At 37.0% G+C, this 27,833-nt stretch overlaps 1 protein-coding gene across 2 annotated transcripts in view; it reads left to right on the forward strand.

Moving 5' to 3' along the window:
- The window catches only part of SLTM (SAFB like transcription modulator), a 45,381-nt gene extending 22,165 nt beyond the window's left edge, over positions 1–23,216 (forward strand). Inside the window, exons 6-21 of one of the 2 annotated variants that reach the window (XM_047864056.1) lie at positions 2,835–2,862; positions 4,195–4,663; positions 5,279–5,328; positions 7,507–7,625; positions 10,391–10,540; positions 10,775–10,878; positions 10,971–11,137; positions 11,658–11,743; positions 11,940–12,103; positions 14,546–14,726; positions 15,470–15,594; positions 16,391–16,561; positions 17,266–17,580; positions 17,829–17,973; positions 19,904–20,064; positions 22,157–23,216. In XM_047864056.1, coding sequence (XP_047720012.1) covers positions 2,835–2,862; positions 4,195–4,663; positions 5,279–5,328; positions 7,507–7,625; positions 10,391–10,540; positions 10,775–10,878; positions 10,971–11,137; positions 11,658–11,743; positions 11,940–12,103; positions 14,546–14,726; positions 15,470–15,594; positions 16,391–16,561; positions 17,266–17,580; positions 17,829–17,973; positions 19,904–20,064; positions 22,157–22,265 — 2,544 coding nt within the window. In that variant the 3' untranslated portion in view covers positions 22,266–23,216. The remainder of the gene's footprint in view (positions 1–2,834; positions 2,863–4,194; positions 4,664–5,278; positions 5,329–7,506; positions 7,626–10,390; positions 10,541–10,774; positions 10,879–10,970; positions 11,138–11,657; positions 11,744–11,939; positions 12,104–14,545; positions 14,727–15,469; positions 15,595–16,390; positions 16,562–17,265; positions 17,581–17,828; positions 17,974–19,903; positions 20,065–22,156) is intronic. The other variant, XM_047864057.1, reaches the window with a different exon arrangement.
- Positions 23,217–27,833: the final 4,617 nt, after the last annotated feature.

Raw genomic sequence — 27,833 nt, forward strand, 5'->3', positions numbered from 1 at the left:
TTCTTGGTTTGTTTCCGTATTACAAAGATTTTTAGGCTTATTTAGGGCTTTTGGTTTGACTTTAGCAGAACTTTGTTTACTGCACATACTGCGCAGTGAAACCTGCACTGATACGTGGCTCATCTTTTCTACTAACCCTAGTTGTTTTTGTGCTTCACCTGTGTTGTAGTTGGTTTTATTTTCTAGAAGCCGGGTCAGACTCTTCTAGGGGCATTGAAGCATATGTGGTAAAGCTAGTGTTACCTTTAATTTGAGAAACTCACATTATGAGACCCTTCAGAAGACATGTTGAATAATTAGGGTAAATATCTGAAAGCTCTTCGGCAAAGTAAGGCAAACCTTACCAGTTATTTTAGCAGCTAGAAATAACATTTGTAACTAGTGGAACTACAGCAGAAAGCATTTTTTAAAAAATATTTTTAAATGTTTATTTATTTTGGAGAGAGAGAGCATGGGAGGGGAGAGACAGAGGGAGACACAGAATCCAGGCACAGAGCCTGACACGGGGCTTGAACTCACGGACTATGAGATCATGACCTGAGCCAAAGTCGGACGCTTAACCAACTGAGCCACCCAGGAGCCCCAGGATTTTGTTTCTTACAAAACACACAATACTTAATTTTTTTTTTAATTTAAAAATTAAAATTTTTTTACTGTTGAAAACAGAAGATAATTTGGCCATTTTTCCTTAAACCTGTCAGTATCGCATCTCTAAAAGAATAACTGGAAAGTGGTGTTGCTGTTGGTAGATAAAGGAGAGGCAAGTTGCATTCTTTAAGTTAATTTGTTCTGCTTCCAATTAAAAGTTAAAGATATTCCAGTATATTTATTCCCCCAAGACAAATTACTAAACTAAAAGAGAAAGATAAATCACCAATTCTGGTCTCACCCATCCTTTCCTTGCTGCCATTGCCTGTCATGCCACCCAAGTGAAAGCATTTTTCTTTCCTTTCCAAATGTTGCAGATTAGAAACATAATGATTGAAACTAAATTCTGGTTCAGCATTGTGGTCCAGAGCAACAATAGAGTTATCAGAGCATAATGTCGCAGACTTAAGTGATAATAAGATTCACTTTGCTATGAATCAATAACCTACTTGTTCAGGACTCTTGTACTTCCTAAGCTTGTGGCTTAGTTGTTTCAGTGTTTGTAGTTTCCTTCATACACTTTAGTGTGTAAAACAATTGGGCATTTCCTAACTGGGGCACTTACATGTTAGCTTAAAGTCAAAAAATCTGTTAAAATGATTTCTTAGAAATATGGTTGTTGCCAGATGTAAGTTTGAGCATATGGTAAAATATTTGACATTTTTAAAGAACGCACACTTTTCTATGAATCTAAAATTGTGTTATAAATAAATATGCCAGTTAAAGTTTTATTTACAGTTCAGTTTAAGTCTTTTTTCACTACTGGGCTGTCACTCTAAGGCAGTAGTTCTTAAAGTGTGGTCCCTGGACAATAGCATCAGCGTCACCTGGAAGCCTGTTAGAGATGCAGATTCTCAAGCCCTGCCTCCAGACCTGAATTAGAAACTCTGGGTTGGTGCTTAGCAAACTGTTTTAATTAGCCTTCCAGGAGATTCTGATACAGACTCAAAGTTTGAGAACCACTACTCTAAGGCTTTGTATGTGCTAGCTTCATACCACTGTGACCAAAAAGGATCTACTTCTACTCAGCTTTTACTTTATTTTATTTATTATTTTTTAAATGTTTATTTGTGACAGAAAGAGAGAGAGAGAGAGAAATAGAGTAATAGAGTGGCGGAGGGGCAGAGAAAGAGGGAGACACAGATTCCAAAGCAGGCTCCAGGCTCTGAGCTGTCAGCACAGAGCCTGATACAGGGCTCACGCTCGCGAACTGTCCGATCATGGCCTGAACTGAAGTCAGACGCTTAACCGACTGAGCCCCCCAGGTGCCTCTACTCAGCTTTTATTTTAAAAGTTACAAGTTAAAACATCCCTTTTTTTTTTCCTTTACTGAGATTAAATGCATATTTCGTTATTTGTTAAGATCTTTAATGGGAAAATGTTGGTTTTATCTTGGTGTGATTATGACTACTTCAGTGATTTTTGCACTATTTGCTTGGTAAAGGGAAAATCCCCTTGCAGTATTCCTGTTTTCAGGCTAGTACATGCTTAATTTTAGATTAGGTGAGGAGATCACATATTTTAAAATTAAAATCAGTCATATTTTTTAAAAAGTGTGAGTTACTCTTTTGATTACCTATTGTGCAAACACCTTTTTAAAAGTAGTTGGCCTCCAGGGTGTATGTGGCTGCTGTGAATTAATTTTTAGCAGATCAGAGGAATGAGTAATTTGAAGATAACTGCTCTTGTAGTCTTCCCTTTGAGTTCTGAGATACCTGGAAAGAGTTTTTGTTTGTTTGTTTGTTTTATTAATATGCATTTAAGCCCTTGAAAGTGCATGTCTTCAATTTATACTTTCTGGTACTACTTTTGAATAGTATGCCCTAAAAGTGCTTTTGAATGGAGTCACGTACGATAATCAGGTCAGTCCTTTGGCAACTGCTTGATGTGAGTAAGATTCAGATTTATATAAACTAGTTTTGAATACTGAAACTAATACAGTTTATTGATGATCTGATTATTGATAGATTTACCTGTTTTGTCTGAAACCGTATATACCAGACATGTGCCACATTTCTCTAACTGGCCTCTGGTTCTGATTGGAAGATCCTATATATGCTAGTGATAGGTGTCCCTAATTAATGTTACTAAATTATATACCAGTTTAACTTGACTGATTTTATGCTATTACTAAAATCTAGTTTTAAGTGAATTCATTTTACATTTGATTATTCTTTGAATTTCAGGATGGTGAGGAAGAAGAAAATGAGAAAGGTATGTTTGATGCCAAGTAGAGTTTAAAAATTGCTGACATTTAGAAAAATAGTAAATTATGTGAGAACAAAAACCTTCCTTATTTGAAATCTTATTTTTGAAATGACTTTATTTTCAAATTTATCAATTTAGTGAATTAAGTTAGCATCTTGATTTCATTTTTCAATTGGTTTTAATTTTCTTTTTAACATTTAAGATATGTTCTAATTTAATGGTACATATCAGTTACTGTAGTGGACAATGCCATATTTTATTTAACCCAATTTTAACTTTATTTTTTACAATAACTTCTAGCATACGGTAAGTTGATAACGTCCTTAAGACTGGCACTGCAGTAACTCATACGTGCTTATTGGAGTGTAACGGATAATTAATTGTATGAACGGTCCTAAAAATGGGTGATGAGGAGACTAACGTTTTGTTTGCTACATAGAGAAACTTTCGTATAGCCTTCTGACAGTTTTCATAGTTTAGGAGAACTGTCTCATCCAATACAATTACAGGGACATCAGTAGTAATACATTTGTCAGTACGAGGTTATCATGGAAGAGTTCTTGGATGGAAGTCAAAGGATCCTACTTTGGACTAGAAAGGACATGGAGCAGGGTTCTAAGCAAGGCAGAATTAAAGGCCTAAAAATGATGACGAAGTAAAGCTACTGACTGAAAATCTCACATGCCTGAAGCCTTTCTATTTTGGGGGAATGCAAGACATCTTCAAAAACGGTAATTGCGGGACTGACTGGACAGGATGAAGACTGGAAATAACCAATTTCCTGAACGTTATGGAGCAGGCCATCTTTGGAGCCTTCTGTAGCAGTTTTCCATACGATTCTGGACTACCCAAGAATTGAGTAAGAAGAGTGAAAAAGATGGGGCCCTGAAAAACTTTGAAGACTGATTGATATCCTCAGACTGTGACCTTTCAAGACGTCACCAAGGGAATTCTGAAGGTCACAAGGGTTAAACCCAAGATGATTGGAACATTGAATAACAAATCTGCACATTTGTCACTATCTCATGGAGGAAAAACGTCTTCCATATGCCATTAACTTCTAACCACAAATGAAGAGCTGGTATCCTCAGGATGGAACCATTTCCTCACTTTTGTTGTTTGGTATTTGTATGTAGAGATCATTTTTTTCCATGAAGAATAAGTGATCCTGGGTAAAGGATTGTTTATGTTAGTTAATACCCTTGTGTTTTTTTTCCCCTAACCTTCCATCAGTGCTAATAACTGGCTTTATATTTTCTAGGTCCTATTCTAGCTTATGAATATGAAATTGTTTAAACTTCTTGTTTTGCCATATTTATTCCTGTTAAATCCTCTTAGATATAGCAGGTTCTGGTGATGGTACACAAGAAGTATCTAAACCTCTTCCTTCAGAAGGGAACCTAGCTGAGGCTGATCACACAGCTCATGAAGAGATGGAAGCTAATGCGACTGTGAAAGAAGCTGAGGATGACAACATCTCGGTCACAATCCAGGCTGAAGATGCCATCACTCTGGATTTTGATGGTGATGACCTCCTAGAAACAGGTAAAAATGTGAAAATTACAGATTCTGAAGCAAGTAAGCCAAAAGATGGGCAGGACGCCATTGCACAGAGCCCGGAGAAGGAAAGCAAGGATTATGAGATGAATGCGAACCATAAAGATGGTAAGAAGGAAGACTGCGTGAAGGGGGATCCTGTCGAGAAGGAAGCCAGAGAAAGTTCTAAGAAAGCAGAATCTGGAGACAAAGAAAAGGATACTTTGAAGAAAGGGCCCTCGTCTACTGGGGCCTCTGGTCAAGCAAAGAGGTTTGTTTTTCTATGTCAGTTCTTTACGATACTGAATTCCAGCATTCAATAAGATCACTCTACATTAAGGGGGTGGCTTCAAGACCATGTACAGTAATTAGTACTTATGATCCTGCCTATAATATTTTTGACCGTCATAAGTTACTTTAAAAAAAATTTCAAGATCTTCGTAATATGCAGTGTGTCCTACTGATTGCATTGTCGAATTGTCAGCATATATTTGGTTTTTTTTTTGTTGTTTTTTGTTTTTTTTTCAAATTGACAATTTTTTTGTGTTTTATTTTTAAAAATCCTTGTGATGATGGTTAATGAACAACTATCAGTCCTAAGAACACAAAATGAAGTCAAGTCCCAGTCCTGAAATCTGGAGAAGATGGCCATATATCCACTGAATAGAATTGTCAGAAAATCTAGATCTTCAGGCATCTTGGGGAAAATCAGTGCAAGAATCCTAAGGGAATCATTTGTTCAAATAACCTAATCTAGACCTTTGGAATTGTTAATTTGTGTGAATAGCACTAGTTTGAAATGTAGTCAATATCAAGCTGTTCGATTTTTGGTTTTTTTGGGTTTTTTTTTTGTTTTCAATTTTCTTCTGGTGATTTGCTTCTTTAGCTCTTCAAAGGAATCTAAAGACAGCAAGACATCATCCAAAGATGACAAAGGTAATGGATTTTTTTCCTATTTATTTCAGTGGTAAATTGCGTATTTTCGTTAAAAAATAATAATTGCCTGGGGTTTCCTTTGATGTTTGGTCATTTAAAATATACATACTAAAATTTCTGGATGGCTTTTGTGCAGACTGTTGAGTTAAATAGATTTTGGCAAACTCTTGGTGTTATTGAGGTGTTAAGCTTTAATTAATTTGTAAACTGGTAGGAGTATGCTAAAAGTTGTATTTTTAACATTGTGTTCTAAGCACCTGTGTTGAATATTAATACAATAGATACTTCATTTTCTTGCCTTATAATTTTAGAAATATTTTATCTTTAGTTGTAGTCATTTGCAACCCATATGCACCAACCTTCTCCCTGTTCTGTCTAATAGGAAATGTGCCATAAATGATATTTGCATATATTTGTGGAGTCTAATATTTAAAAGAAAATCAGTCTCTAACATTTGGCTTTATTTTTTTCATTGTTTAAATCAGGGCACACTTCTGTTAACATAGCCAGTATAGGTTATTTTTGATTCTTTACAGTTTGCTTCTTGATTTGACTTATTTTGGGTCAATAGGAGTTTTATGTAGGAAATTCGTTTTATTTTAAATTTTTATAAGCTTAAAGATACAATATTTGGTTACTTTCTGTTACTGGGATGTCTGGGTCTCTCATGGCTGTTGCACTATAGTTTCCTCTTGTACATATGCTGTCTACTTGAAAAACATTTCCTGTTTTCTGGAAAATCACTTTAAGGGAAATAACACCAATCAGATATTGCAAAGTCCTAGAATGCCTCTTCAGTGAATAAATAAGGAGTGTTATCTGATTTTTGTGGTTCATTTAGTGTTATTTTGTTGGTAATTTTAATAGTTGGAATTTCAAGTGATTGTGTACTAAATTGACAGTTAATTGCAATACTCACATCCTTTTACAGTTTTGGTTAATGGACAAAATTTAATAGATTTATTGAATGTTACCCTTTAAATTCAGAAGATTAGTGGTCTTGTTTAAATGTTAACTTTTTTCTATTATTGAAATTTTTTTTTCTGTAATTAAGAGAAGTACCTGGGCCCAAATGTTACTGCTAACATAAAAAAAGATACGCAGTCTTCTAGTTAGCATTTCATAAAATCGATCCTTTGATAAATGTAGTTTTTAAGAGTAGAAATGCAGCAGCCATTAATATTTAAAATGTGTCGTCTCTTCATAAGTCTACGTGGACAGTAATTTTTCAACTAAAACCTGTGGCATTAATATTTTAAACCATTGAAAATTTTACTCTTTCTACTTACAATAACGTGCAGTTATAAAAATTGTTACTTTTAATTGCTTACATACTTTTTTTCCTTAAAGTGGGTAAGAATTGTTCTGCAAATTAAGTCAAATGAATGAAAGCTCCCTTTTGTAACAGCACATTTGAAGAAAAGCACTGGGGGGGGGGGGGGGGGGGTGACTGACTAGGCCTGTATTCCAAGAAATGGTACTTAGGTGTATGACAGCCTACTTTGTGTATGGAGGTAGTACAGAAATAACTCGTATAACCATTTACCTATTCTAAAGAATTTTTAGGTTTCTGATTTTATTCTTATTAATAACTTTGTTTTAGAAGATTGTTTTTTATTAAATCCAGAGTTATCTAGCTGCATATAATTCCTGTTTTATTCTTTCTCTACCAGAGAATGAAGATGAGCTGTTGGTTAGTCTTTGTTGTTAAACATTTACATTTTTGAATGTGGTTTATCCCTTCCTTTGACTGTTCCCTTTTGCACTCCCAATGTCTCAGGATCTAAAGCCCAGGACATATGTGGGTAATTAAGCAATCTGTACATTTCTAGATGACTGCTTTCCAGTTGTCTATATTCATTGCAGTGGTAGAGTATAAATTATTAAACTTAACAGTCAAAGTCAAGACCTGTAACTGATTTTTTACCCACTTCAGTTTAACGCATGCAGTAGAAACTATACAGATGTTCAGATTTGTTTCCTCACTAGTTGTATCGTCTATTGTGTTTGATTTTAATAATAGCAAATTCATAGGATTTTGATACAGCGAGGTTGTGCTATTAGATTTAGTTACGTCAAAAGATAATTGTATAATTTTGAAAGAAGATGGATCTAATCATTTTATTAAAAAAAATTCCAGTGGAGATACTAAAATGTCTGATATTAAATTTGTTCTAGGCAGTACAAGTAGTACTAGTGGTAGCAGTGGAAGCTCAACTAAAAATATCTGGGTTAGTGGACTTTCTTCTAATACCAAAGCTGCTGATTTGAAGAACCTTTTTGGCAAATATGGAAAGGTACGCTGCTTTTACCTGTTTATCTATCTTTCTCGTGTGTCTGTTTGAAAGGAATTATATTCAAAACAATATTATATGAAACCTTCCAGTTTTTTTTGTTTTTCTTAGGACTGGTTTAAGCATAATTATTGAATTCTGTGGTAACGTAGAGTTCGTCCTATAATCTCACTCTGAGCCTGGGGATCTTTGTATTAAAAGCTCATATTATAGTTTTCTTTTTTTTTTTTAATGTTTTTTCATTTTTGAGAGACAGAGCATGAGTGGGGGAGGAGCAGAGAGAGAGGGAGACACAGAATCCGAAGCAGGCTCCAGGCTCTGAGCTGTCAGCACAGAGCCCAATGCGGGGCTCAAATTCATAGACTGTGAGATCATGACCTGAGCTGAAGTCGGACGCTCAACTGATGGAGCCACCCAGGCGCCCCTAAAAGCTCATATTTTAAGCCCATTTCAGCCAAGGACTGAGTTATTCATCACATTCATCATGATTTTTCTAGGAACTAGAGTATCTAAGGCTAATCTAGTCATTTGGAAAATATTAGACAATGGGATACAGAATTTGGTGGGGGTGGGAACTGATACACCTGTCACCATACAGATTCCAGTACATTAGTGGAAAAAAATGTAAAACTGGTGAAAATATCCTTCATCAGAAGTTGTGATATGTGCTATGATGGAAGAGTTGCCAAGAGAGCAGAAGGGGAGGCTCGACTGTGGTTGGTTCATCAGAAAAATATATACTGGCATATAAAGGGAAGATCTAACAGAAGAATGGCCAATAATTAAATGCATTAAATACTCAATAGTTGTTGAATTGCATTGTAGTCGATTTGTATCCCTTAGGGCACTCACTCCTTTTTGCCTTATATTTTTGTTTTCATTATATGTCATATGTAATCTACTCCAGTGTAAGCTCTTTTTTTCTTAAATGTATATTTTGAGAGAGAGAGAGCATGCACACAGAAGTGGGGGAGGGGCAGAGAGAGAAGGAGAGGGAGAATCCCAAGCAGGCTCCGTGCTGTCCCCGCAGAGCGTGACACAGGGCTCGATCCCTGTGTCCCAGGAACTGTGAGATCATAACTTGAGCCAAAATCAAGAGTTGGACTGGAGGCACCCCTCCAGTGTAGTCTCTTTGATAGCAGGGACTTCGTCTGCTATACTTTAAGTGCATGCGGTAGGCTTTGAAATATTTGTTAAATTAATGACCAATATTGGTGAATAACCATTCATGAATGTTAGAAAAATCTATTCTGTTGATTTCAGAAGTCTTTTTTTTCTTCTTCTTCTGATATAGAGTTGCCTGAGTGTTAAGGTTTCTTATAGGTGTCAGATATACAACACTGAGAACTGTAGTCCTGTGATCAGCCTTGGTTTATTTTTTATTTTGTTTTCAGTAATTTATTGTTAGAGATATAAAAAGTTTTTTAATGCTGGCATTTCTTAGGACTAAAACTATATAAGGACACCGTGTACTTTTATAACAAGACATTGGGCTTTAAAACCAAGTTGTTGTTGGGGCAAGTCTGCCTTTCCCAGACTTGAGATAAAAGCTGATAGTTTCCAGCCATCCACACCACCCAGCCTCCTAAATTCCCTGTTCATCTCGTTTTGGCATTATGTCTGTCTCTCTTTTTGTTCAGCACTAGATTGTACTGCCACTTTTCTTCCTACTCATCCATCCCTGTTTCTCTTGACTTTGATAGAATTGAAATTCTTTGTCACTTTTATATTGGTGTGTATTTTTAAAGCTCAAAGTGTATCTTTTTAGAGTATGTTTTTGTAGGGTGTGTTTTTAAGACTGCTTTTTTATATGTGGATGGTTCTTTATTCATTTTTTGAAATTACTTAACTCATTGGAGAAAATTGTTAACACTCATTTAGAAACTTTCTAGAAAATTACCTCTTTTATTCCTCTAAGAGATTCAGGGTGGGCTTATGATAGGGGAAGTTTGGCCCAAATGCAATTGAGAATATTAATTTCTTTGCTTTCATTAATTGTGTCATTATTGCATTGATGTGACTGCTGTATTTTGGCTATAGAGTTGAAAAATTTAACACAAAACAAGTAGATTACAATTGCTTTTTGACACTATTTTTTATTATTGTTTTTAATGTTTATTAATTTTCATAGAGGGACAGAGCGCAGGAGGGGGAGGGGTAGAGAGAGAAGGAGACCCGAAGCAGGCTCCAGGCTCTGAGCTGTCGGCACAGAGCCCGATGGGAAGGGCTGGAACTCAGGAACTGCAACATCATGACCTGAGCCGAAGTCGGATGCTTAACCGACTGAGCCACCCAAGTGCCCCTTGACGCTATTTTTTAAATGTTTATTTTGAGAGAGACAGACAGACAGGGTGTGGGGGAGGGCCAGAGAAAGAGAGAGGGAGAGAGAGAATCCCAATCAGGCTCTGTGGTATCAGCGCACAGCCCATCATGGAGCTCAGTCCCACGAACTGTGGTATCATGACCTGAGCCGAAATCAAGAGTTGGACGTTTAACCGACTGACCCATCCAGGAGCCCGGTTTTTGATGCTTTAGATTTTTCCCCTGGATATTTACTGAGTACTTGTATTATAAGCAAAGTAGATAATGATCACGAGAATATGAACCAAAATAATAATATATATCCAAAATGTATCCATCATCACAAATTCATGTATCCTGAATATATCCTTTTATTTGATTAGTATTAGTTCTGAAGTTTGATCTATTCAGAAATGTATGTTGTGGTAAAGTTGTAAAACTTTGTCAAGTGTTATTTTATATTCTAGGTTCTGAGTGCAAAGGTAGTTACAAATGCTCGAAGTCCTGGGGCAAAGTGCTATGGCATTGTAACTATGTCTTCAAGCACAGAGGTATCCAGATGTATTGCACATCTTCATCGCACTGAGCTGCATGGACAGCTGATTTCTGTTGAAAAAGTAAGCTTGCCTAAATGTATATAAAACGGAGGTTACTTCGAGGGCTAGCAGTGCTCAATTTAAAGAGTTTACACCCATAGAGAGTAGAATTTGGAGTAGTTTTTAAGTATTATTTTTATGTTTTTACTTCTGTTTTTTCCACATTTGCTCCCCAAAGCATACTTTTTTGTGATCTGAAACATAACCTTAGAACATACTGATTTTTTTTTTTTTTTTCTTGTTTAAACCTTTCAGGTTAAAGGTGATCCTTCTAAGAAAGAATTGAAGAAAGAAAATGATGAAAAGAGTAGTTCAAGAAGTTCTGGAGACAAAAAAAACATGAGTGATAGAAGTAGCAAGTAAGGATTTATTTTTTTGATAAGCACTAGACTTTTTTGGAAAATTGCTGCAAAAGTTCTCATTACGTGTTTTTCCTGGGTGGTATGATCAGGACACAAGCCTCTGTGAAAAAAGAAGAGAAAAGGTCATCTGAGAAATGTGAAAAAAAAGAAGGCAAGGATACTAAGAAAATAGAAGGTAAAGATGAGAAGAATGATAATGGATCAAGTGGCCAAACTTCAGAGTCGATGAAAAAAAGTGAAGAAAAGAAGCGAATAAGTATGCTTATGTATCTTTCTTCTCAATCCCTTTCTAATGCTTTCTACCATTTCATTTTTACAGTGGAAGGGAAAACCTGAGATCCCAGTCCAGATAAATATTTAAACTTCGTTGTTAGGTGTCACTGTGGTAGAAGGGGAAGTCTTCTTTTGTACTCTTGGGAAACAAGTGTGTTCTTCCATCTAAGCCCCTTTATGGTCATTGATAGCTGTGTGACTGAGTTGGGATCTTTTGTTGTTTTTGTTTTTTTCTTTTTTAATATGAAATTGATTGTCAAATTGGTTTCCATAAGAGTTGGGATCTTTTGGTATCACTGAAAGTAATTATGTTTGTGGGTTGAGCTCTTTTTAAAGACTATTTGCAATTAAGTTCTCATAGAATAAGTAGGTTTATTTATTTCATGCACTATGTTGTGAATATCTGGCTATCTAAGATTTCAGCATTTTTACATGATAGTTACTGTCTTTTTAAATGAGATAGTGTTTAGACATTTGTTTATGTAATTTTTTTTTCCTCTTAGGTTCAAAGAGTCCAGGACATATGGTAATACTAGACCAAACTAAAGGAGATCATTGTAGGCCATCAAGAAGAGGAAGATATGAGAAAGTAAGTCTCTGAGAGGGCTGCTGTGTACTATTCTGCTGTTTTCAAAAGAAGATAATTCGGTATCTCTATAACTTGAAAATCAAGAAAAATAGAATGTCATTACTCTTTTAAAGCTTTTTAAATGACCAGCTAAACTTGAAAACCAAAACTCCACATTATTTTAACTTCTGGTCCTGTTACACTTTTTTTCTTATAGATTCATGGAAGAAGCAAGGAAAAGGAGAGAGCTAGCCTAGATAAAAAAAGGGACAAAGACTATAGAAGGAAAGACATCTTGCCTTTTGAAAAGATGAAGGAACAAAGACTAAGAGAGCATTTAGTTCGCTTTGAAAGATTGCGACGAGCAATGGAACTTCGAAGGTAGGAAAAGTGTCTCTTTCATACCTGTTGTTACCTATAAGTACATCTTTAACACTAGTTACAAACCAGATTCCTAGAAATTGTATTCCCAAGAAAGCTGTTTGCCGCTTTTAAGAAATGCAGTAAAACCTAATGATTTCTTAAGTTTGCATAGCATTTTGTAATTTACCAAGTACCTTTACATCTTTTCTCTCTGTCTCAGCTGTTCTGTACGGTTAGGTGTGCCCATTATCTGATTGAAAAAATGGAGGCCCAGAGAGGCTCAAAGACTCTTCCAAATGCCACATGGCTAATGAGTGGCAGAGTCGGGACTCAGACCCAAGTCTTCTGACTCCAAGTCCAATGCTCTTTCCTCCACTCCAAAGCTGCCGCCATGAAAAACATTTTAAAGGAAAAAATGATGGTGACATAAGATAGCCTCAACGTAATCTATAGGTTCTCAAGTGTCTATTTTATACCTGTCTTTGCCTGTAGGTACATCTTTAACACTAGTTATAAACCAGATTTCTGGAAATTGAAAGGAAGTGAAGGAATTTTGCCTTGTGAACCTTAATGTGTTCACGCTCTGTCTCAAAGCAAGCATTCTCTTTAAAACAGAGAACAAAGCAAAACATTTTCAATTTTTAGTGGCAGTATCTATCTCAACAGTTTGCCATGAATGCCAGTTTGCTTTCATATGTCAATTTTTTGATGCCACTTAAAATATTCTTGTGATAGTGTTTTATAATATAAATTTCCAAATATTAACCTGTCTCATTGAGAGGTCTTTTATCATGGGATTTCATCTATTCGTTCACAGGAGCGTCAGGAATTACCAGACACTTGTGATGACTTAAATAGTACTGTGATTGCCACACACTTTATTAGAGAGAAATAATCCTCGCATTGCTCAGAATCCATTTGCTTTTTTTTGATGAAGTCCTAATATGCTGAGCTTCCTATTTAGATGACAGATTAGGAGGAGAGCGTGGGAGCTGCTAGAGCAGGGATTCTCATGCCTATCAGACCAGCACCCCTGTTATGTTAAAAAAAAGTTGCAGCGTCCTCTTTACTCTGCTGAAATGTAATTGATGCATAATAGGCCTACAAATGTGTTATATGCCTATGCAAATAATTTCCAAAAAACCAATATAATGCCTTAATTCTAATACAAAGGAGAAATAAAAGTAAATTATAATGAAGCATATATTCCAGATATGAATGTTTAGGCACGACTCTCTAGAAGACCTAATGAAGTAGTCAGATGTTTACAACCCTCTTTAGATTCAATGAGAATGTGACAGCTACAAATGCAGACTGATATTGGTGTGTCGTTTTGGTAAGTCAAATGCCAGGAGTGGTGTTGGCATTACAACATGATTTCTGAAATGGTGAACGACTCTTGGTGAAGGTCTTAAAGTATAATTTTCCTTCTAATTGACATGGAGTTGCATTCCTGGAAATTTTAGTGTATATAAAACCATGCCAACCATGCAACCACGCAACCATGCAAACCAACCAACCTAGCATGTATTCACAATGAGTGAAATTCTAGGCTCCAGTTTTTTTAAAGGTGATTTTGTTTTGTTTTAATGACATGAATGTCCATTATGACATTTGAAAGTATAATGAATATTGGACAGATTTTTTTGCTGTGCTGAACTATCTGACCATTCCATGCAGTGTAAGCTATCTAGAATCCTTGGTCCCCATTCACTCAGTGCTGCTGCTAATGGCCCCGATGGTCATTGGGATAATTTAAAATGCCCCTCAGATTTCCATGGGAGCAGTACTGACCCACTGAGAACCACTGGGTGGCTAGAGGAAGACATGCTGATAGAGCACACTGAGGGCCTTAGAGTGAGGGGATGACAGAAATGTGAAAAGTCCCGATACGTTATCTTCATTAAGTTCAGCAAACATTTGAACTGCCTCCTGACTCAAAGAATCACGGGCTAGTGAACAGCAAAAAAGCCCTTAAGGGCAACCATCTTATTATATATAGCATCTGCTATAATTCATGTTGATGGATATGATCCCAAGTCACCAAAATAAGGTCTACTTTGTTTAAGGAGATAGAACACATACTAGCTACTGGAAAATTTCCTGTCAAAAACAGAAGTTGTAGTTTTGTAAACATATTTGTAGAATACGTCCTTATTAAAATGTTGATTAACTAATGGGCTATTATTATAGTGGGATTTTTATTTAAACAGGAATCCTCTAAGAGGCAACTACTCTATAAAATTCAGCTGCTCAGTTGACAATCTTAATAAATAAGTGACAGCATTGGAATCTGTTTAAAGTTTTATTTTGAGTTCTCTTTCCAATTACATTAAAACTACTTAGATTGAGTTGAAGTTTAAACTTGCCAACCACAAGGAAAAATTCAAACTCAAAAGCTATTCTCTTTCACACAGTGCTAGCATAATTTAAGTATTTCTAAATACTGATTTTTGTTAGACGAAGAGAGATTGCAGAAAGAGAGCGTCGAGAGCGAGAACGCATTAGAATAATTCGTGAACGGGAAGAACGGGAACGCTTACAGAGAGAGAGAGAGCGCCTAGAAATTGAAAGGCAAAAACTAGAGAGAGAGAGAATGGAACGCGAACGCTTGGAAAGGGAACGCATTCGTATTGAACAGGTGCAGTCAGAAAATCTTTTCATCTTAAATAACTGACCTTTTTCAAACCCTGTGATTTTTGCCCTAAAATTTGCTTTACTTGTTGTAAAGCTTCTATAGAATGAGTTCAGCTGATGAGCATTTATTGAGTGCCCCTGAAAGATAACCATCAGTTAGGTGCTAGTTAAAAATACATTTAGCAGTGACTTTGTTCTGGCCAATTGGTAGTAACTCGAGCTCTGCAATATCATGGCAGCCTAATAGTCTGAGCATAGGACTCTGAGTCCAGAGTAGTTGTAATCCAGGCTCTGTCACTATCCCAGTCTCAGCACATCATAACTTATTTCCTTACATATTAGAGTGGGAATGATTTCCCAAGGCTGGAAGGAAATAATGCCTCTCTTTGCAGAACTGCATCAAAGCATTTAGTTTCCATACATATTTAGAACTTTATTTCTAATTCCCTTTAGGTGCTTTTGTTTCAATCAAATGATGAAACTGAATCTGACCTTCCCAATTACTTGCCAGCTTTCACCACCCAATCTCTGTTATTTTTAAATGTTGCAGAACAATAGCCATAGTCTAGATTACTGATTTCTGATTTCTGAAGTCAGTTTTGTTTATGTATTTGTCCCAGGTATGTGTTTTGCCTGGTACTTGCCTATGGTGGTTTCTTAATGACAGGATGAAAACAAGGTTGCGCATGTACTTACCTTATGTTTTCATTTTGCATTGGTTGGTTCTTCCTTCTGTGTTGTCTGAAGGAACGTCGTAAGGAAGCTGAACGTATTGCTCGAGAACGAGAGGAACTGAGAAGGCAACAGCAGCAGCTTCGTTATGAACAAGAAAAAAGGAATTCTTTGAAACGCCCACGTGATGTAGATCATAGGTAGTTGCCTGCTTTCTTCTTTAACAGTTACATTTGTTACCTTATGCCTTTTAAACTAAGACTGACCAGGGAATTAGAAACTACAGGCAACTGTCACTGGAATAAAAGGTCATGATCAGTAGGGATGGGAATATTTGCAGGACTGGAGTGGATCCAATGCATTGTCAAGTAGGAAGAGTCTGCTCTCTTTCCCTTTCCCTTCCTAATGGCACATGTTTTTCCATTATGACTGGAAATACATGATTATACTGGGCTTCCGTGATGCTTCTCAAACTCAGACCCATTTGAAAATTCTTACAGGTTAATGCAGATAAACATGGAAGTTACAAACTTGGGTTGTCTGTGTTCATGCTGCTTAATAGTTTTCAAAATATATATAGTTATTTAATTTTTTATCTCATAAATTCTATGAGATTTAGTTGGTTGTGTTGAAAAATACATGGAATGAATGAATTGTGCTTGGGACTTACCTGTGTAACTTCCAAAGTTAAACATAACTGAAAACGTTGTTAGAATTTTATTATAAAATGGTATCTGTTTTTTCCATTTACGAATTTTAAAACAGACCATTTTTCAACTATTTCCTCGCCTGTGAACTTCCTCTAACACTATAGGACTTCATGCAGTCTGATAATTAATTCTTTGCTAGCTTGTTCTTGTAACAGTGTTTTGTGTCTTGAGTTTATTAGCCTTCTGTGTCCACAGTTCCTAGCATGTGGTATGTATGACTCCAAATAAGTGTTGTTGGTTTATTATAAAACTAATTTATATAAATGAGCAAATATTTCTCTTCAAGGCGAGATGATCCTTACTGGAGCGAGAATAAAAAGTTGTCTCTAGATACAGATGCACGATTCAGCCATGGATCTGACTATTCTCGCCAGCAGAACAGATTTAATGACTTTGATCACCGAGAGAGGAGCAGGTTTCCTGAGAGTTCAACAGTACAGTCATCATCTTTTGAAAGGTAGATGCCTTTTTGAAAGTTACTGTATTTGGTACATGAGCCTTGCTAATGATATGTTTGGTTCTCTATTAAAACTTAAGTACAACAGGTCAGGCCTGAGTGTTCAGAACAAATTGTGTGTTTGGTTTCTGTTTTCATTAATTTAATAAATTCACATAATTAATTTATGTAGCTAGAATTCAATGTTCAAAATTAGTTTGGGGTACCTGGCTGGCTCAGTCTATGGTAGAGCATGTGACTCTTGATCTTGGGATCGTGAGTTCAAGCCCCACACAGAGTATGGAGATTGCTTGAATAAATAAATTAAAAAAAAAAAAAAAAGCTTTACTAGGCCACTATAACAAGGTCAGGTAGATTGGCTTTATCTTTTTAACTTTGTTTAAAACTACGTGGGAATACTGTTAGCTTTGGATGTGCCTCAACTGTTAAGAACAGTATGACATCCTTCAGGTTGGTAGTCACTAGAGTGTTTGATGTAATTTCCCCCAGATGCTAAAAAACAATTTTCATGCCAAACATTTAGCTCATTTTAAAAGAATATAAGTTATTGATTATAATAATAGTTGTGGCTTTTTTGGTGGCTTTGCCTTAAGCTAATTTTTAAAGAAGTGTAATTTTTGTAAGTTATGCAAATAAAATTAAGAAAAATAGAGCCAAATAAGTACGTCTCAGGACCTGTGTTCTTTGTTTTGGATAATCACCAGGCGAGAACGCTTTGTTGGTCAAAGTGAAGGGAAGAAAACACGTCCTACTGCACGAAGAGAAGATCCAGGTTTTGAAAGGTATCCCAAAAATTTCAGTGATTCCAGAAGAAATGAGCCTCCACCACCAAGAAATGAACTTAGAGAAACGGACAGGAGAGAAGTCCGGGGAGAACGAGATGAGAGGAGAACGGTAATCATCCATGACAGGCCTGATATCACTCACCCTAGACATCCTCGAGAAGCAGGGCCCAATCCATCCAGACCAACCACCTGGAAAAGTGATGGCGGCATGTCCACTGACAAACGGGAAGCAAGGTATTTGTGTAGTTTTCAGTGTCTAGCTGGTGGTACATAACGCATTTGGGTTTAGGGAAAAAAGATGTTAGGGCATCTGACTGACTCAGTTGGAAGAGCATGCGACTCTTCATCTCAGGGTCGGGGGTTCGAGCCCCACATGGTGTAGAGATTACTTAAATAAATAAAACCTAAAAAAATTAAAAAAAAATTTTTTTTAAGGTATAAAAGAATTTTGATTGTAGATATCTTTGGGTTTTGTTTAACAGAGTTGAAAGGCCAGAACGATCGGGGAGGGAAGTATCAGGACACAGTGTGAGAGGGGCTCCCCCTGGGAATCGCAGCAGTGCTTCCAGCTATGGAAACAGAGAGGGAGACAGAGGCGTAATCACAGACCGAGGAAGTGGAACACAGGTAAGTGCTTGAGAGTTTATTGTCCACTCTTCTGTAATAAATTCAGAGGACCAATTTTTTAAGTTTTTTTTTTTTAAACGTTTATTTGTCTATTTTTGAGAGAGAGAGCACGTGGGAGGGTCAGAGAGAGGAGACAATCCCAAGCAGGCTCCATACTGTCATCACAGATCCCAAGGTGGGGCTCAAACTCTCGGAATCGTGAGATCATGTCCTGAGCTGAAATCAAGAGTTGGACGCTCAACCTACTGAGCCACCCAGGTGCCCCAAGGACTTAAAATTTTGATGAAGCCTGGATTAGTTAGATTAGAATGATTGGGAGACTAGTTTCTATCAAAGATCTTAAAATTTTTCATATTTTACTGTCAGTAATTGAACATCACTACAAAGAAGTAGGATACTAGCCCTGAAAGTCTGATGCCATTTTTATTAAAATTCCTACTGAAATTTGAGCATTATTAAATTTTATAGATGAGCCTTCCTAGTGAAGGAATGTTTTATTTCTCTTTAAGAAATTGAGGCTTTCATACTAGATGCAAAAATCTTTGGCCTCTACTTGTGTTTCCCTTTCACTTTTCCTTTTTTTTGTCCAGTCCTCTCCTTGTTCATTCAGTAGTTTATAGTGTAGAATTGAGATATAATTTTTGTGTCTTTTTCTTTTAATTCTAAAGGTAGGTGGGTGAAATATTTCATATTTTTAAATTGCTTTTTATTCTTGTGATACTTTATTGACTTGATTATTTTGGAAGTTAATGAACCTGGCCAAAGCGAAGTACCTTCATCTCTTAACAACTCAAATGACCTTTCAACAAATCTGAAAGCATTCTATTGATGAAATACTGGCATATGAGTTGACAGTAGCGCAAATAGAAAATCTTCCTAAATTACACACAAAAAGAATTCTGAAATGTGTGTGTGTGTCCATTCTTCAACCTGCATTATAGTATGAAGTTCTGTTTTGTATTTGAATACATATTCGATTTTGTAGCGGTATACTTGACTGGAAATTTTTTTAATCCCTTGACATTCTAGCTATACCACTATACACTTTCCATTTCATCCAGAGCACTTATGAAATGGATTTGGGAGTGCATTATAAGCTTTCATGTTTTAAGTAAGTTGAAATGTTCAGTGGATCAGTTCATTGATTTCTTTGCCCTGAACATAACTTTCAAGACGGGGTGTATAATCCAGACATTCTGCCCTATTTAGAGTAACACTTAAGGAAGGCACTCTCACAGAATAGCCCCTGTATTCAGATGTCCATTCAGAAAAGATGTTCTGAGGAGGAGATCCTGTCCCTGCCTTGACAATTCTGTTTTTCATAATGTATGTTCTGCCAGTATTACACCTATGTAGAGTACCTTCAGCTTTATTTTCTGTAGACTAAGTATTGTCACTTTTGACTCTGCTTTTCTTGGATCCTTAGTTCTGTGGCTTTTGTTTCTTTATGTTCACTACTCTGCTTTTCTCATCATGTATGTAAGACCTTGTAAGAGTCATAGCATTGATGAGTACCGTGTGAAATAAGACGGCGATTCGCGTGTCTCCGTGCTGTTTGAGTGTTGAGCATATACCCCACCTTGATTTGTCTTCAGGTTTTGACCTTTCACTGTGCCTTCTTACATACCTATAAATCAATGCATGATATGCATATCTAGAAATACTCGAAGTCATGAAGGACATGCATGCTAGAAGGTATGGAAATAGAAATGACAGTGCTGAATCATTGCCCCCTGACCCTACCCTGAAGCCCGAGCAGCTTCTCAATATGAAGTAGTTGGAAACCCTTTGCATATCCTCTTGTATTATTCACCAGTTTTCTTCTCAGACATCGTACTGATTTGCTTCCGACATTAAGAGCACACCAACATAGTGAGTTGGCATGAGGCTGAGGGTATCATGACCTTTCTTTTAATATGTGATTCTTTAGCACTATCCTGAAGAGCGACATGTGGTTGAACGCCATGGACGGGACACAAGTGGACCAAGGAAAGAGTGGCATGGTCCACCTTCTCAAGGGCCTGGCTATCACGATGCAAGGCGAATGGGTGATGGCCGGACAGGAGCGGGCATGATAACCCAACATGCGAGGTAAGTAGTTATTCGGTTAAGACTTTTCTGGCAGCATATATCCAAATTTTTGTCCTTTCCTTAAAGGGCAAAATAATTTCTGAGAGATTAAATTGCAGCTGGTAACAAACAGCCCTAGCCCTGCCCTGCCCAAACATTTCTCCATATTAACTCAAAATCTCCCAGAGATTTTATATAGGGCAGCTAATGGTAATTTGTTAGTTTACATTGGCATTCTGCCATATGGATCGAGATACAGGTACGTGTGTGTCTTAGAAACCAGTAGATGATGAACATTAACTTCATGTTGGAGTCGTGATCTTGTTCAGTGCCTGTCACTCCTAAAAGTTCTGGAAAGGAAGAGGAAACAAAATATATTCTGCTTCCTTCCTTTTCAAATAGGTCTAGCAAAAATTTTGGATAGTTAACTAACCCAAAGCCTGTGTATATTCTAAGAGATGAGCTTCATTTTCCCTGTGCACTAACATCCATCGTGGCCCCTCAGCTGGCAAGTCTTTGGCCTCTCCCGGTCTTCCTTGCCCTTCTTTCTTTCCCATTCCCCTGTCTTAGAAGAGGGGGCTTGACTCGGTGATCTCAGTTACTGCTATTCTGTTGGTCACTTCTACCATCAGACTTGAGTGAGTGTTTATTATATTTGGGCCTGCACAGCGTCATCACTCATTTCTGTCTTTGGGTCTAAAGGTTACCAATGCCTTTTTTCTTGATTAATCTATATCTCTTTATTTTCTGAGTTCTTGAGCTCCTTGGCAGTTAAGCACTGTTTCTCATTGCTGCTTTTCCTTTTTTGTGTGACCCACATGTTTTCTAATGCATCATATTTTTTTCCTCACCTTTTTTATTTCCTTTGCCGGCTCCTTCAGATGGTTGAACTTTAAACACCACTCTATATTTAGCTCTGTATTACAATCTTTATGTAAATACTTTGCTCTCTCTCTAAATTCAGGGTCACAGGCAAACTCATTCCTCTCCTGTTTCAGATCTTCACGTCCCATTTGTCGTCTCTAGCTTCTTTTAATTTGTTGGTGCCACTGTTCATCTCATTCACCTAGACTGGGCCTCATCTTTACATTTCTTCATTCCTAGCATAAATATGTAAATGTGGTTCTGTTTTTAAAGAAGAGTTATAGTAGCTATGCTTTCTTCCTCATTTCAGCTTCTATCTGAGCTTCTCAAATTAGTCTTTTTCCTTCTCTGTTACGCATACTATTTACAAATTTAACTGTTAGAAATGTTTTCATACACCATTTACTTGGTTCCAAAGCCACAAGCTTTGGTCTTATTCTACTTAAAGCGTTTTACCATCGGTTTTTATCTCCCAAATTGGTTGTAGGTTTTTTTGGTGTGCCTTTTTTCTTGAGTCTCTCATTAGTACCTACTATGTTGCATTAAACATATAAAAAATCAACCTTCCTCCAGAATCCAAAAATATTGCTGTGACAATATCCTGTAGCTCAGTGGTTCAAGTTCCTCATTGATGCTGATGCTGCTGATCTGGGGACCACACTCTGAGGGGTGCTGCTCTGTTCCATTCATGTGCATACCAGTAAATGGCTTACTCTGAGGAAGGGACTTTGAAGCAAGAGTGCCCAAGTTTGTTTGTTTGTTTATTTATTTATTTATTTATTTTAAATGTTTTTATTTATATTTGAGACAGAGAGAGAGCATGAGCGGGGAAGGGGAAGAGAGAGAGGGAGACACAGAATCTGAAGCAAGCTCCAGGCTCTGAGCTGTCAGCACAGAGCCTGATGCAGGGCTTGAACTCACAGACTGAGATCATGACCTGAGCTGAAGTCGGACGCTTAACCAACTGAGCCAGCCAGGCGCCCCAAGAGTGCCCAAGTTTAAGTCCTCATTCCCCCATTTATTAGCTGTGACGTTGAGCAAGTCACTTAGCCTCCAGATCTCAGTTTCCTCATCAATAAAGAGGAGTTTGTAAATGGTACTTACCTCACAGAACTGTTGAAAAGAATGTTATTTAATATGGGTAAAGTACAAAGAACAACAGTGCCTGGTAAATGATAAGCACTTTATAGGTATTAGCTATAATTTATTCTTTTGTTCTTGACAGTTTTTTCTTTTAAACCTTTTTCAGTAATGCATCCCCAATTAATAGAATTGTACAAATCAGTGGCAATTCCATGCCAAGAGGAAGTGGCTCCGGATTTAAGCCATTTAAGGGTGGACCTCCACGACGATTCTGAAAATTAGCTCTCTGCCATGGTTTCAAGATAATTTATTGAAATCTCCTGTAAACTTTACTTGACTACTTACGAAGAGGACCTCTGACTTGCTTGAGAGTTTTGTCAGACTTTTCTTTTTTTCTCTTTTTTTAAAATTTAACATGATTGCTTTTCTCAATTTTGGAGAAGATGTTTAAATAGTTCCGTTGTAACTTTTAATAGTTTTGTGTATCATTCAACTTTTTTTCTTGCAGCACCAAGACACATTTGAAAGGATGGAATCAAAACCATTTTGTTGAACTCTGTGTGAATATAAAGAGTAGTTTGCAGCTGTGTGGTAGTAGTTTAATTTGCAGCATTAGCTCTGTGGTGTCAGGCTCTAGAGTTCCTTCTTGTCACCAAGCATTTTCAGCCTCCATTTTGAAGGCTGTCGAAGCTTAAAACGTCTGCTGTCTAATTTTTAGAGAATAAGATTGTTCCTTGCATTTCTGAGTATTATGTAACCTATTTTTGCAGAAGGTACTGTTACATTAAGTGCATCTGTGTATCCTGGTTTAAAAAAATGTACTCTTTTTTGAAATAAACCTTCCTATTCTGTATAGTTGCTAAAGCGTTGAGAACCTTTTTAATTGTAAAATGAGAGCTGATTTTCAGGTTAGTGTAGCAGCACACTTGTTCAGGTTTGCATGGTATGAAACCAAATAGATGAACGAAACCTTGGCCATGAGGTTTGTATCACTGAGGTTTTTAGACTGAGTTGTGCAGGTAAGTGCACTTGTAGGTAATCTGCACTATTTGGTGGATAAATCCCACCTCTGGGAGTTGTGTGGGTACTAATGTTTCCATGTTCCCAACTATGTTGAGAACTGGAAAAAACCCAGGTTCTAGATTGGTGAATCAGTTGGGTTTTGTAAATACTTGTATGTGGGAAGGCATTGTTGTCTCTGTGAAAATAAAAATCCACACCTGGAAGTGTATGTGTCTTTGTTTCCAGCTTTTTAGATGTTAGTCCTCCAGCCCTTTCTGGTGTTAAATCCAAAATCGTTGACTAGGTTTAGAGCTCTAAAGGCAGCCTTTTGGTCTTTGTTCCTAGGAAATAAATCTGACGATTCTTCACCTTGGTAGCTGGGTACTGTGCTCTGTTACAGTGTTAGAGAGTTAACGTCTAAGCTCACAGACTTTTAAGATTTTTTTTTTTTAAGGCATCTTTTCTAGGAAAGCCCTTCAGGGTGAATTCTGAATACCACCTCTTAAAGCCTTCCATATTCCTTTGTATGCAGCAGTGAATAATAATCCAAAAGGTCTAGATTCTTAGATAATTCAGCAGTTTGAATTCTCATATAAAGGGAAAGATGGAACGAGGGATCGCTCTGAGGCCACCTTTTGATTTGAGAAGGAGTCTCTGCAGAAGTTCTTGTAAATGTCTGTGGGTGGATATGGTTGTGCTCATAAGAATGCTAAGACTTCTGGGTGGTGTGGGCAGGCACAGTACCCTGGTCTTCGGCCTTTTGGGAAGCTGGCACTTCTGTATTGCTCTGGATTTCATAACCTTTTCTGCCCTTCTCAACTCTACAACTGAGTATTTCAATTTGTAAAGGTTGCTGGTTAAATAGAGAAATGAACTGGTACAACTGCTGACTGGACAAAATTGGAGATCTAACTGAGTGGGGTAAGGTTAGTTGTCAAGCCTGGGCCCTACCCCCAGACATTTGTGGCTGGGGCCTAGGCATATTTTTCCACAAATGTTCTCCGAGATGATTCATATGTACAGGTGGCATTGACAGTCACTATAGACATAGAGCCCAGAGTAGACAGGACCAAATGCTCTTTGAAGAGCAGCAGGCATTTTTATGGGTAATAGAGTTTTCCTCATCACTGCTCAAATACATGTTATTTCGGTTTTAGAGACCCCATCTTTTGCCAGCGCGGGTGAGATGCTCTGATTAGTGTGATTTTCTAGTTAACTAGTGGTTAATGACTTTATATAGTTGAACCACTCAGGAATGGGCAAAGGGGGACTTCTTTGTCAGCTTTAGGAGCTTTTATCCAGAGCTTTCAGAACTGTCCTGGTTAAGCTGTGAAATCTCAGTATTATTAATATTATATATTACAGAAGTTTGTTTTCATTCTGTTAACTAGAGAGTCACCTCCGAGAAGGGTTTAGAAGAGTTTTAGCCTGGGCACCTGGGTGTTTCAGTCGGTGGGCATCCAACTTCGGCTCAGGTCATGATCTCACAGTTTGTGGATCTGAGCCCCACGTACGATTCTGTGCTGACAGCTCAGAGCCTGAAGCCTGCTTTGGATTCTGTGTCTCCATGTTTCTCTGTCCCTCCCCCACTCATGCTCTGTCTCTCAAAAATAAATAAATATTTTTAAAAATTTTATTTATTATTTGAGAGACAGCATGTACAAGCAGGGGAGGGGCAGAGAGAAGGAGAGAGAAGATCCCAAGCAGGCTTCATGCTGTCAGTGCAGAGCCCAGTGCAGCGTTCGAACTCATGAACTGTGAAATCATGATCTGAGCCGAAACCAAGAGTCCGATGCTCAACCAACTGAGCCACCCTGGTGCCTCAATAAGGTAACTTATGTGTGTTCTCCCCATATGTAGTTTGTGTATTCAACACATTTTCTTTCACAATCCTAGCATTCTGTTTTGTAGAAGTTATCAAACTGATTTTAAAACTTACGTGGAAATGGAAAGGAGTGAGATTAGCCAAAAATAATTTTGAAAAACATAAATAACAACATTAGAGGAATTATATTACCTGCTTACTGTGTGTCACGCATGTTAAATAGGAGTATAAGTCATCACAGAAATTACTGTTAATTGAACACTTACATGGGCTAGGCATTGTTACTAGGTAATTTACATGCATTAATTAATTTCCACAAGGTTATGTTTTAGGTGAAGGTACTTTTTTTTTTTTTTTTTTAAGGTGTAGGTACTATTATTATTCCTGTTGTATATGTGTGGAAACTAAAGAACAGTTTGCCCAGGACCATAAATATAGTGAGTGGTAGAACTGAGATTCAATTATAGGCACATACTTGTAAGAATATCAAGTCATTTCATCCAGTGTAGGGCGTGTGTGTGTGTGTGTGTGTGTGTGTGTGTGTGTGTATAGTAAAAGTGTGTTTAACCAGTTTCCTGTTTCAGAGTTTTCTCAAGTGGTTGTACCATTTTGCTTCAGCAACGTAACGGGTAAAAATTGCTCCACAGACTCATCAGCACTTGGTATTGTCAGTCTTTTTAATTTCAGCCGCCTTGATGGGTGTACAGAACTATCTCGTAGCTTTAGTTTACATTTCCCTGTTGACCTAGGATATTAAGCATGTTTTCATACGTGTATTGACCACTGATAAAGCTTTGTGAATTATGTCTTCAGATATTATCTACCCCATTTTTAACTGTGCTTTTTATCTTAGAGAATTGTAAGATCTCTCTGTGTATTATGGATACCAGTCCTTTATCAGATATATACTGGGAATATTTTCTTCCAGTCTGTGCTTTGCCTTTTCGTTGTCTTAATGGTGTCTTTTGAAAAATAGGTTTTAAATTTGATAAAGTTCAGTTTATCATTTTTTTTTTCTTTGAAAGTTCAGGGGTATTTTTGGTCCTAGGTAGAAATCTTTGCCTACCCCTAGGTCACAGGTTTTTCTCCTTTGTTTCTTCTAGGCCTTTCATAGTTTTAGTTTTTACATTTACATAAAGTCCATTTCAAGTTGACTTATGTATGGCATAAACTAAGGGTTGAGATATATTTTTTCTATATGGATATCCAGTTTTTCCAGTATTATTTGTTGAAAAGGCTATCTTTTTCCTATAAATCACTTTAACACCTTTGCTTTATTTTTTTTATTTAAAAAAATGTTTTTTAATGTTTATTTATTTCTGAGACAAAGAGAGACAGAGCATGAGTGGGGAAGGGGCAGAGAGAGAGGGAGACACAGAATCCAAAGCAGGCTCCAGGCTCTGAGCTGTCAGCACAGAGCCTGACGCGGGGCTCGAACTCACAAACCGTGAGATAATGACCTGAGCCGAAGTCAGTCGCTCAACCGACTGAGCCACCCAGGTGCCCCAACACCTTTGTTTTAAAAAATCAATTTACAGGGGCATCTGGGTGGCTCAGTCAGTTAAGTGTGTGACTTGGTTTTTGCTCAAGTCATGAATGATCTTGCAGTTCATGAGTTTGAGCCCCACATCAGTCTCTGCACAGATAGTGTGGAGCCTGCTGGGGATTTCTCTCTCTTTCTCTCTCTCTCTCTGCCCATCCCTGGCTTATGCTGTCTCTCTTTCTCTCAAAAATAAATAAACATTTAAAAAAAATCAGTTTATATCTGTGAATCTATTTCTGGACTTTGTTCTGTTCCATTGATCTTTATGTCTGTATTTTCACGAATACCACACTGTGGTATCTTGATTACTGTATCTTTATATTAAGTCTTAAAATCAGGTAATACAATTCCTCCATTTGTCATTTATGTTTTTCAAAATTATATTGGCTAATCTCACTTATTTGCATTTCCATGTAAGCTTTAAAATCAGCTTGATAATTTCGACAAAAAAAGTATGCTGGAATTTTGAATGAAAGTGTGTTGAATATATAGATTAAATTTGGGGAGAACTGACATATTTACAAAGAATATTGAATCTTCCAATCCATAATTAGTGTTTCTCTTCATTTAATAGGCCTTCCTTAATATCTTCTAGCACTGTGTTACAGTTTTCATTGTGTAGATTATAACACATTTTTTTGTGAAATTTTTTCCTAAGTATTTAATATTTTTGATGTTATTATAAATGGTATTTATTGTTCATTGCCAGTACATAGAAACATAATTGATTTTTGTATATTAGCCCTTGTATCTTTTTTTTTTTAAGATTTTATTTTTAAGTAATCTCTACACTCAATGTAGGGCTTGAACTTACAACCCCGAGATCATGAGTCTCATGCCCCACAATTTTACCAGCCAGATGCCTGACTCTTGTATCTTTTGACCTTGCTAAATTTACTTATTAATTGTATTGACTCTGTTGTAGATGCCTCTGTTTTCCATGTGCACCATCATGTTTTCTGGAAACAAAGGTAGCATTAGATTTTCCTTACAAATCTAAATGCCTATTTCCCCCTTTGTCTTATTGCATTGGCTAGTATCTCCAACAGAATGTTGAATAGGAGTAGTCAGGGCAGATATTCTTGTATAGTTCCCAATTTTAGGGGAAAAGCATTCAGTTTTTTTGCCACTAAGGATAATGTCACTTTTGAGTTTTTCATTTATACCCTTGATGAGGTTGAGGAAGTTCCCATCTATTCCTAGTGTACTGAGAGTTTTTGTTACAAATGGATATTGAATTCTATCAAATGCTTTTTCTGCATCTGTTGAGATGATCCCTTCATTCTGTTAATAGGGTGTTGCATACTAGAGAGAATTCATACGTGGTTGTGATATATAGATAAAGTTACAGATATAGATATAGATATAGATATAGATATAGATAGATACAGCTAGGTTTGGCTTACTAAAATTTTAAGGATTTCTTTTTCACAACTCAGTGATTTTAGTACTTTCATAGCTATGTGCAACCAT

Source organism: Prionailurus viverrinus, chromosome B3 (genome assembly GCF_022837055.1).
Source record: "Prionailurus viverrinus isolate Anna chromosome B3, UM_Priviv_1.0, whole genome shotgun sequence".
Lineage (NCBI taxonomy): Eukaryota > Metazoa > Chordata > Mammalia > Carnivora > Felidae > Prionailurus > Prionailurus viverrinus.